Genomic DNA, 12,347 nt, shown 5'->3' with positions numbered 1-12,347 from the left:
TTTTTCTCAGTTGCCGAAACACTATTTCTGAAACGTTGCTCCATTTTCTGAAAACATTAAATAGGAAACCTCATCTTCAAAACCTCAGACTCCTCTGGCAAAATGAAACTTTCGCCTTAAAACAGTTTTACCTGTGTTCAAAATCAAACACTGCTCTCAAATCATAAATACAAAGTGATCAAAATGATAACAAAACTATAAAGCAGTCAGTAAGCAATACACCAAAAAATAGAAAACACATTGTTCAAAATATAGTTCTCAGGGTGAAGTACATTTTTAATCTCAAAACAAATGTAATTTTTTTCTGTCATTGTCTTTTGGTGAATGAATACATATTCTATCATAGCAGCTCAAAATTGATCAGAAATGACTACGCTTTGCAATTTGTTGTTCTTCCTCCTCCTCGTACCCCTATTTTTACCAACTGAAATGTTATGAAATGCATATACAATGCCTATATGAATGCATGCACACTCGCCTTTCAATTATGCAATGCGTCGGAATAACATGTTTCTTTGTTTCATAATATAAGATTAATGTTGGGAAACTTGTCATGTGCTCTCTGCTTGATTTTTAATATTTATATCATGTTAACCAAGAATAGTACGTCAAAATGTATTTCTACTGAGTAGTGCGCCATACTATCCATTAGCCAGACCGATAAACAGACACAGACCGGAAGTTAACTTCGGGCCAGGCGCGTAACCGTAGCAACCATTGGGTTTAGTTGTGTGGAGTGCAATATAAAGTGCGTATCATATGCATGTGAAAACTGCTTAACATATGCACATAAAAACCAATTTTGCCATATAAATCGCACAATAAATACAATATGTGCTATAGATATGCATTTCCATTAGATCATTGTAACATTATTGTTCAGCCACTGTAGTGAGATGGACTTTGTATCGTCGTCTTTAGTGTCTTTTGTGGGTCTTGTGAGTGGGAATGTACTGAATGCCAATGGAGGCCTTTCTGAAGGCCTTTCTCAGCCATCAGCTTTCAACAAAAATATCTTCATTTGTGTTCCGAAGATGAACAAAGGTGTTACGGGTGTCCAACGACATGAGGGTGAGTAATTAATGAAATCATTTTCATTTTTGGGTGAACTAACCCTTTAAGGTATTGACAACAGACTGCACAATAAATGAGTTCAGGCAACTGAGAACTTTATTCAGCCAATGGGTATTAGTGTTTTAGCAATTGAGAAAAACTGTATTAGTAGTTACTAGAGTGTTAATATTGCATTACACATTTATTCATGTGCAGTTATTCATTAATGACAGGACCGTATTTTAAGTGTTACTCAATTTTCACTAAGAGATTTCAAGAACATTTCACAAATAATTACAAACGCTGAAACTGAATGTGAAATTTTAAAGTAGAAAGACTGAAATAGCATTTTCTTGTAAATCACGCTAACAATTTTAGTTTTATTTACAACTTCGACAGTGAATCACTAGAAAGAATCAAGCAAACATACAAACATAACATTAACCATTTTTGGCATTCTCATCAATATCAAAGCAATATGTTGACTTGACAAACATTACCAAATGTTGTAAAAATGCATTGAATGTTTGATGCACTAATTAGATTAAAATACAACATTGGCCGACAGCCCCTGGAAAGCTGGCAGGCAGACTTTGATTTCAGTCCAGTAAGTATTTAGAGAAGCCTCATGTCTTCTTGCAAAGATGGTGTTTCTTGGCGAGACATCATACAGTGGATGAAACACACTGACAGATAATCAGATATTCAGAAGAAGCTTTTCCCAGGAAGAAAAAATATAGAATTAAATATCAAAACGCATGCTCTTCCTGATATTATTTTCACACAATTATATGAAGCGAAGAGAATTGTGTGGGTGGTAGCCTCAACTCTTCAGAAAGCCTATGTGCTAACTATAGCTGTGTTGCACAAATATTGCGTGTTTTATTTTGGCATTTAAATGGAGTTATCTTGTGCAGTGTGTGGTGTTTGGAGAGAACGGACCGTAAATGTATTACATGAACACAGAGTTTCTCTGTTAGTAAGCAGCAGGTCTTCTTTTTACAGGGTTGTTTTGTTTGCTGGATTTGCAGTGAATTTGTATGAATATGTACAATAGCTTGCTTAGTTTTTTCTTTAAATCATACGTTTTCCTATGTAAATTATGAATTAACCAACAATTCCTCAAAATGTAAAACAGGATTTCTCATGAGACGGGGTTGGTGTTGCGTCAAAGCATGTTTCCAAGCCGGCAGCATCGGCTCCATGAGGGATACGGGGGGCCTGGCCCAGCCAACTCAGTCACTGTGCCCCTTTACCTCAGCTCCATTAATCACCCCCACCTAGACCTCGAATTCTGCCACTGGCCCCCTCCGAAAAATCAAATGCACACCCACTTCCTGGCGCCGACCCTGTTCCTAGCACTGCTAGATTTCATTCAGAATCCCCTTTAAAGTACTGTTAAATTATTATGACAAATGCTTCACTAAATTGCTTCTGGTTTGACACACATGAAGCTGCGTCATTCTAGACAGTTAGTCTGATGGGGCCATAGACTTTAAAAACAAATTGACGTAGTGTCCGTGACGTCACCCATAGGATTCTGAAGTGCAGTTTTGAAGTGCAAATTAGAGACAAGCTGGCTGTTACCATCTTGGCAACGCGTCACTTCCGGATAACTGGCAATGGGCAAAGAGGCGGGACATGTGCGGAGCTGAGGTGACGCGATGACTAACAGACAGAGGATAAATGGTTATCCACCTGTCAATCAAAGTGGCCATGGCCTTAATTATGCAAAACAAATTTATATAAAAATTTCACCCCCCACACAGTTATCATGAAGGGCAAAATTAGCATTATAGACCAAAATTTGCACCAGGCTGTAAATATGTTTTTTCTGCTGTAAATTTTGGCATTTTAACATTGGGCTCAATGAGACTCTGCTCCCTTCTGGAGCCTGTCTCTAGTGGCCAGTCGAGGAATTGCAGTTTAAGTTACTTCCGTATTGGCTTCAAGAGAAACTGTGGGAGGTTGCCGCTTGGATGGGGCACAGAAAAACAGCCTAGTTTCCACTTTCACTTTTCAACATTACCATATTGCCTTACTCCCTTCAAAAGTAACTAATTGCATTACTTGGTTACTTTTTAAGAAAAGTAATGTGTTATGCTACTTTCATGTTACTTTTTCCTTTAGTTTTTTTCTTTTCTTTTTTAGCTCTTCTTAAATTACAAAAAAGTTATATTTTGGGGAAAATAAAAGCCCTTTCACCCCAAAATGAAAATAATTAGGCTGAAGGAAATGCAAACTCACACATGTACAGTAGAGTGCCCAGCTCACAGAATAATGTCATAACATCATTTTAAACACATTTCAATGTATCTAATATGATAAACAGAGCTGCGTTACCTCATACTCATGACCGGAAAAGCGGAAATGGCTCCGGCGACTGTGTCCAGTCATAATAAAAGTCCCGCTGCTCGTGACTCATGTGTTGCATAACAATCTCTCCAGCGGTCTTGCTCAGCTCCTCAACACTCAGCCCTGCTCTGCTTCATACTACAGTAACGTTAATAACCGCATCCATGAACATGATTTCTGCCCGAGTCCTGATTGTTTTCCACCGGCTGTGAGGTGAAGACCACGTGTCCCAAGATTCTGAGCTCAGACCTGGCGCTCGGTCTTTGTTTTGAATAGGCGCCCTCTAGCGGACAAAAAAACATAGTGAAGCTTTAACACACTTAAAACCATATAAAGATAAAAAGGTGAAATCAATCCATAAACGTCATTGATTTCAGTGCCATCAATGTAGCATATCTGAAAGTGCAGAAGCAAACATATTTTGGGACAGGACTGAAATCTTTTGCGATCTACTTACAATATTCTCTTAGCTCTGCATAGTATCAGGATGGCCAATTATTGTTGAATTCCACATTTGAAAACGGTGAAATTTGCCCGGATGGTTTCAGCGAATGAGCTTGATTTAGTACAGAGTAACCCTCCAGTCCATCTTGAGGGATCTGATTCTAGAAAATAGATTCAAAAGTCTCAGGTCAACACTGTTGGCAAGGTAAGACATTTCCACGGAGATTAAGGTCGAAGTTGTCAAGGAAACAGCTGCAATGTATCACAACTTGGAGACAAAGACGGGAGCTTCTGTTGAAGGTGGGTCAGTGTGTCAGATCATTCTTTTCTTTTTTTGACATTTGAGATTATCAGAGACTAATTGAATAACTAAAACAGGACAATATCAACATAGTGGACAATATTAAAACAATGTGCAATGACATTTCTAATAATACAATGTGATTTGTAATGGTAAAAAATGACAAGATGAGTAAATTAGCACAATTAAAGTTTTATTTTATAACATCAGTGTATTACACTGTATATAACAAATTATTAATATACATGCCAGTGTGGTAAAAATAAACACTTTCCCCCACCTCCCTCAGAAATATTATCATAACAATATTTTTTTACGCTGATAAAAAGGCAGTCTCATTTACAGTGGAAAAGGAGCTTAATAAACTCAGTGGTCACTGCTTCCAAAAGGGTAAGAGGAGCCTGGGCAGCACTTCAGCTATGAGAACAAGGACATTCTGCTGATGTCTGAAAACATGGCCTTCTGAAAGAAAGAGATTGTGATTGACCCTCCCTCCAGTGTGAATGAACTGGTAAATGAATAATCTTTGCCTTTACAGTGCCAATAAAATATATTCACTTAATTTTTTTCATCTTTATTGTTGCACAGCATAGATCATATGGGCTGAATCATCTGGCTTTTTGACAGTAGTCAGCAAAAAAATGACTAATATCAAAAGGTAAAGCAGATCTCTGCAAAGCAATTAGAATAATTATGAGTAAAATAATGGTATTTATTCTTTAATGTGACTCACCAAAGATGCAGCCAACTGGTTGTAGTAAATACTTCTGTTAAATGACTAGTTAAATGGATCTCATTTGTGTGTGGTCTCTGATGATTATAACCACCTCTATCTGCACGGTCCAAGTTTTGGTGAGTCAGAACTGCGGCTGTAACATAAGCCGTGAAGGAAAAAGTAATATTCCAAGCAACTCAAACAAAGTAATAGAATGGCACAAGCCAGGAAATGGAGGCAAAAAGAGTTTCAAGTTAAATCGGTAATTAAGAAATGGACTAGTCACAGCTTTATGGGAGCGTGACAAAGAGAAGTCACTGTTAGAAAATGGCATACTGTATGATATCTCGTCTACAGTTTGCCAGAAGAAATGTGGAAGATTCTGAAGCCAGCTTGAAGAAGGGTTTGCTGTCTGACGAGGCTAAAATTGAGCTTTCTGACCACCGGACTAAATGGCATGTTTCTAGAAAGCTAAACTGCACATGATCAGAAGCACACCCTCATGGGGATGTGTCTCAGCTAAAAGGCCCTGGCAGGTCTGTGAAGGTGGAGGGTAAAGCCAATGCAGCAAATACAGAGAAGTTCTGATGGAGTCTGCCAGACACCCGCAACTTGGGAGAATCTATTCCCAGCAATATGGTGACCTTGAATATAAAGCTAATGATTAGTATTAACAAATCCAAAAGTTCAGATGTCAAACTTCAGGAAAGAATGGGACAAAATTGTGCTAAGCAATAAATTTTTTTAAAACAAAGAAGGTCTGATCAATGGGCAATGTAGACATTTGACATAAAATATTAGTGTTAAAAAGCCTAACAGGATAGTGAGGTTTAGTGTTGTAAAACAATACAACACAAAAACGTCCAATGGCATGAATTCTTTTTAAAGGCACTGTAGCTAATATTTGGTGAGAGACAATCAATATTCCTGTTATTAAATAAACTACTGTAGGTCCAAAAATGCATTAAATTATATTGTTTTATTTATGGTAAATGAGTTCATATAAATCTACTGATTGTGTTACAATGGCCAGCATGAATTGATAGTCAAAAACGTCCTGTATCACCATGTAATGCCTTTTAATGAACAGCGTACCATTGTATTTTGATGTGTTTTTTGTGATTTAGTGCCCAGGCCTCTGCCCATTTTGTGTGTGCATGAAAAGTCGCAGCAAAACACTGCTTTGGCAGGCAAATATCATTCTCATTGGCATTAAGTTTTATACAGTTCAAAAATGCAGCATGCAGTCAGATGCCGGAGTCCAACGCCTCACCATTGGCTCCAGCGTGTGTAAGGAACGGGCACGCCATCCCAAACCCTCCCCACTCCAAAAGGTTTCAATACCCAGCGGAATCGAATACCCTCATAATTTCCCCAAAACTGTGTAATCCTCGGAACAGGCACCCTGGGGTTCACGCAGCGAGCCAGCTCCATTCGATCACGGAGACTTGCGTCGTCTGCCACACTATTACAGCTTTTAGCATCTATTATATCCATCTCTTCAATTTCATGGGAGACTCAAAGAATAATCCTTTCACTGTCTGTGCTCCTCGCTGCTGGGCTGAATGACAGGAAAAATAACTCAAACAGAATGAAGGAGCACAGGACACTGAAATCTCAAGGCATGAAACCAGTGAATGAAAAGAGAATAAACTGTGTTTTATTTTTTATGATACTCAAAGTGTGAGATATTATTAGAGGATATCATTACACCGTGTCTACAACAGATGCAAGCGGCGCGGCATGTTGCGTCAAAAGCAAACAGAACCCATTATAATCAGTCATGCTGTCTACACCGGATGTGGCGGACACAACAAATCCCGACAGTAAATTGATTCCACATTCTATTTCGGATGTACTCCAGGCACTTGCACTACTTTTTGATGTGAAGAACAAACAGATTTGCATCTGTCGTTTTGTCGCGTCCAGCGTCAAGCTGTTGTGGCATGGCGTCCAGTGTAGACAAGGTGTAATTTTTATTAATATTTTCATGCTTCAAAAATTTGTCAGCTTGAAAAGTTCACTTGGAGATAAAAATTCTGTCATTCTTTGCTCACTCTCATATCATTAAAACATATAAGGCTTATGACCAAATGTGATATGTTAAAGAATGTACTAGCCCCTCTTTTCCATATAATTTAAGCTAACGGGAATCCAAGCTGTCAAGTTACAAAAGTCATGTAGAATATAGAAATAACCAGTATATCAATATTTCTCATTCTGTGTTCCTCTGAAGGAAGAAAGTCATACAGCCTTGGAATACACCCAGTAAATGATATTTCTCTGAATACCGTCATCTTTCTCATGTTTATTTTGCTTAAGTAGCAAAACAGTGATGCTGTGTCATTTACATCGGTATAACCCAATAATACTTTTATCACCATCCACTTGTGACAGGTAATAATGGGATTGGGAATTTGAGCAGGATACTGATGTAATGTTATTAGTACAAAAGTTCTAACGTCTTTGGTCCCAATGAACAGCATAACCTCTGAAATGATGATTAAACAAAAAGATTAGCAGTGATCTAATATTATTATCTGAGCACTTATAGTGATGAGCGTTTGTTTATCGACGACAGAAGCAAATTAGGGAATAAGTAGAGGGATATACAATAAAGGCTATTGCTTTGAAGTACCGCTTGAAGGACTGTTGCTTGCTTGTGGATTGCTTTATGACAGCACATTTTCATTTCAAAGTATCTATTGGCAGTAACGGTAAAATTAATACAAACACACTCCTGTTTGATGTAGTATTAATCCTTATAGTCACTCTTCTGAACCCCATTCACAACTGAGCATCCCTTGTGTCGGTATGAACGTCACTAGAATGGACTAATATCATTACGAGAGAACTGATGGGAAATAAGAGGTGAAGGATCATTACACTATAAACCCTCTAAAGCACGCTTTATGCTGATATGCAGTGAGTCACCGCCTGTGGAAATAAAAACATAATATTAAGAAAGTTCCCCACAGCACTTTCAAATGACCAACCATTAGGTACTTTCAAAAAAACAACACCTAGGTAGGCAGTTTAATGTGGCTTTAGTTTGGGTACCGGATTAAAATATGAAGTTTTTGAAATATGCGAAATTAATTGTGGGGCACTATATGTTGATATCTATTGGGAAACAATACCAGGGATCCATGACCTTTTATATGAAACACACAATGTTGATGTCATGCAAAGAATTCAGTGCATGCTCGTATAATTTCCAAATGACCTGAACGTGTTCATGCTTTCCCAAAATGCTTTTTGCACTTTGTATGTTTGCATAATTGATAAGGGAAAAATTATTAGTCCCTAGTCTTACCATGCCAGAGCTAAATCCATCCAGCATGCAGATACATCTCTCTAAAACATGTAAAACAGCCCCCAAAAAACTGGGCTAAGTCATTTCTTTCTTATCTATCATAACGTTCCACAAAATAAATACAAGGCAATAATGATAATGGAATTGGAAACCGCGGTGGTAATGGAATGGGTTCTGCATATCAAAAGTGAGTTTAGTTATTGGATTATCTTCTTAATCACATCCAAGACATCCAATTTCACAAACTTCCAATCATTATGCTTATATTGGAGAACCGCATACTGGGGGTAGTTCACCCAAAAAAGAAAGTTCTGTTATCATTTACTCAGCCTGATGTCATTTCAAAATTCTATGACTTACTTTCTTCTGTCATACTCAAAATGTCTTAGTGTTTTGTTTTTTTTTGTTTTTTTTTGCCCATACAACGAAAGTCTCTGGTTTGGAATGCAATAGGCCTATATATTCAGTACACGAAAGTCACTTACTGACAGACGGCTGCTTTCAAATGCTCAAGTGGGCTTTGTGAAGAGCTCTTGCGGAAAGCGGTTGTGAGCGACTCTGTCACGCTGTGTAAATGCACTTGCATCTCAAAATGCTTTTATGACGCAAAATTAATGTAAACACTGCCAGTTATGTCTTAAGGAATTAAAGGGTTAGTTCACCCAAAATTTAAATTGATGTCATTAATGACTCACCCTAATGTCGTTCCACACCCGTAAGACCTCCGTTCATCTTCAGAACACAGTTTAAGATATTTTAGATTTAGTCCGAGAGCGTATGCGAGTGTATGCACACTATACTGTCCATGTCCAGAAAGGGAATAAAAACATAATCAAAGTAGTCCATATGTGACATCAGTTAGTTAATGTGAATCTCTTGAAGCATTGAAAATACATTTTGGTCCAAAAATAACAAAAACTGCGACGTTATACAGCATTGTCTTCTCTTCCGCGTTTGTTTTCAAACCTCAAATAAAGATTCAAACGGTTATGAATCAGTGGATTGATTCATGATTCGGATTGCGTGTCAAACTGCTGAAATCACGTGACATTGGCAATCCGAATCATGAATCATTCCGCTGATTCATAACCGTTTGAATCTTTTAGACAACTTTAAAGGCGATTTTCTTAATATTCAGATTTTTTTACCCACTCAGATTCCAAATACTGCAATCTCATTCAAATACTGTACTATCCTAACAAAACATAAATCATTTGAAAGCTTTTTTTTTTATATTATTTTTATAAATTGTATGACAGGTTTTGTGGTTCAGGGTCACATATTTGAAAAGTCTTAACATACAACTGTTTAAATTTACTGTTTTAAAAAATGACTTATAAAAATGCACAAATAAATGTAAGATTAAAAGTCGGTTAATTCATTAAGATTTTTTTTTTATTGTTTTAGAATCGGATCGTGACTCCCAGAATCGGATTGGATTCATCAGGTGCCTAAAGATTCCCACCCCTAATTGGAAGTCAATTCGTTAGGTATCATTACACTTTCTTTGCTTTGGAAGTACTAAGTCATCACACAGTGAGAAAAAATTGATCCTATATAGAAAAAGAGATGCTATTCAAAATATCTCTTTTGTGCTTTGGAGCTACATGAGGGTGAATAAATGCCAGAATTTTCTTCTTTGGGTGAACTATTCCTTAAAATGACTGTAGCTATTAATAGACATTTTGCTATGAACAATGGCCGATGGAGGTATTAACCAAGCCTGACTCTGCCTTACAGCGAGATCCCACATCTGGGGCGTCAAGCTGTCACTCAAAGAGAAAATGCCCTGAAATATCACCTGGTTAGATGCCGTTTACAATGTCAGAATAAAATCCTCTCCGCATGCAGTCGATTCCGTACGTGTACAAGCAACTACGATCCATCGAGGAGATTTAATCGGCAGGCCAGATTCCAGCTGGACATGCAAGTATATATTTACAACAGCGAGGATCCTTCCCCTAATCATCAGTATGCATCTTTCCTTCCTGAGTGAGAGGAAGGGAAGTCGTAAATAAAAACAGCATATCAATATCTAAATATAATTCTCCTAGTTCAAAGGGGTCCATCGTCCCCCTCCGTCTCTGGAGTGACAGGCTGAGAAAGGGCAAAGATGTCCTGGCACTGAAGTGTAGTTTTTGGTGAGGAGGTCTGAGGAGGTGGGGAAGGTTTCCTCTTCTCTGACAGAAGTCTCAAAATCTCCCCCACCTGGTCCTCCAGAGCTGCGAGCCGGCTATTTAACGTCTGGATGTCACCTTTTAGTTCCAGCTTAGCCTCATACAGGCTGTTTTGAAGCACAGCCTGTTCAGGGACAGGCTGAAATTGAATCCCCCGAAGAGTCACGTCACCCACTCCGGGACTGGGCTGATCGTATGGGCTCCTCTCCATAGAGGCCCTCTCATTCGGGCTCCGCGAATCGCCTACCCGGTCAATGCGCAAGTCGCTCTTTGTTATCCCGCTGTCGCAAGAATCAGTCTTGTGTAGGGCGGTATTCTCATCCGTCTCATCACTACTGTTACCGTTTCCTCCAGGACCCCTTTCGTTAGATCTCCCACCCTCTGCTTCCTGGCTCTTCTCATTCTCTGAGATCAAATTCAGGGGCTGGGACACATCCCCCCACTCCTCTTCCTTCTGCTGCGGCTGCTTCTCTAGTTCCAGCGGAAGCATGGGAGATGATCCTGATGCAATGTTATGAAAACGCATCCAGCCTCGTCCCCTTCCTCCTCTGGGTCTCACAGGACTTGTTACCTTTAGACAATTTGAGTCCTCTATGCCAAAGCTGGGCTTGAGCTCCATAGCTTCATGGCCTTCGCTCCTGTTGGGTTCCTCAGTCTGAACGTAGGCTAGGGCGTTTTGGATCGGGGTTATCTGGGAGACCGTTACAACGCTAGAACCACTGTTCCCATTTCCTGAGCCCGGGGCTCCGTTTTGCATGGTGGTGACATGTTGGTGTTGAAGAGGATGGTGGCCCTGGTACTGGGGCTGATATTGCTGCTGATGGGACAATGGATGAAGGTGATGCTCCACCTGAAATTGGTTCCTCTCCATGTCATGCTGGAACGAACCTTGCGTGCGCATTTCCTTCTGCTGCTTAAATTTTTGGAAAAGTTTGCGGACAGGATGGTCCACAGGGATAGACAAGGTCACCTCGTTTTTCTGGTGTCTCCTCTCCTCTTCCTCTTTCTTCACATCGACAATCTTGCGAAAAACAATCTGTGGAGAAACAATATGTAAGAAATCTGCATGTTTTGGATTCCTTGTCTGCACTGAATAAATTAAATGTAGACTTGATTCAAGCTCTAAACGCACTACAGATAAATATGAACATAAGAAGGCATGAAGAACTTTAATACAGTGAATTAAATCATTCACTGACTAATTACATCCAAACAAGAACATATTTGTCACGGCAAGCGTTGCAAAGAGTAAATTCATGAACCATTCTTCACCCGTGACCTTTACATAATAAGTGCAGTGGAATAGGTCATCATATATAACTTCTGATAATACTTTAAACCCCATTGCAGGACGAGCAAGGTATCTCAGTTGGCTTGCAGGCAGACAGACGAAGACAGATGAATAAAGTTCAGAATGTAGTTCAATCTCAGGAAATCCAATAAAGACAGAGATCGGAGAATGACTGTTCTCTGAATGACTGTGAGGGACCAACTTATAAAGCAAACACAAATGAGGATGAATAATAGAATACCGCTGACACAAGGAGCGGGAAAAATGAACAAAGGAAAACATGCTGAACATAAAAACAAACTAGTCTAATAGTCTAACAGAACACAATGGTGACACAGGGCTGTTTTGAGGGGGAAATGTTTACTCAGAACTTCATTTAGACGCTGGTCCCTGCGTCAAAACACACGAGTACCACTCCAAAGTTCCTGTGGTGGAAACACAGCTATAGATATACAAGGCAATCAAGGGTCAATTAAATGTTATATAATTTTCTTTCCACAAGAGGTCAGCAGAGACACCCAAATTAACCCAATATGAGATATTTTGAGCTGATTTGAGCTGGTTATTGCATGTATTAGAGTTATTTTGAATGTGAAGAATGTGCATAAATGATATTAATTATTGATAAAATCTAGAAATGTAAAGGTGTAATATATATATATATATATATATATATATATATATATATATATATA

The 12,347-nt window shown here is 38.8% G+C and overlaps 1 protein-coding gene across 3 annotated transcripts in view; it reads right to left on the bottom strand.

The window, feature by feature from the left end:
- Positions 1-4,405: 4,405 nt before the first annotated feature.
- The window catches only part of kcnh5a (potassium voltage-gated channel, subfamily H (eag-related), member 5a), a 139,431-nt gene continuing 131,489 nt past the window's right edge, over positions 4,406-12,347 (bottom strand). For all 3 annotated transcript variants that reach the window (XM_067417035.1, XM_067417036.1, XM_067417037.1), the window contains one exon: positions 4,406-11,397. In XM_067417035.1, coding sequence (XP_067273136.1) covers positions 10,240-11,397 — 1,158 coding nt within the window. In that variant the 3' untranslated portion in view covers positions 4,406-10,239. The remainder of the gene's footprint in view (positions 11,398-12,347) is intronic.

The sequence above is a fragment of the Pseudorasbora parva genome, chromosome 15, assembly GCF_024679245.1.
Source record: "Pseudorasbora parva isolate DD20220531a chromosome 15, ASM2467924v1, whole genome shotgun sequence".
NCBI lineage: Eukaryota > Metazoa > Chordata > Actinopteri > Cypriniformes > Gobionidae > Pseudorasbora > Pseudorasbora parva.
Note: the sequence above shows the minus strand (reverse complement) of the source record. Positions and strands in the feature narration are given on the sequence as shown.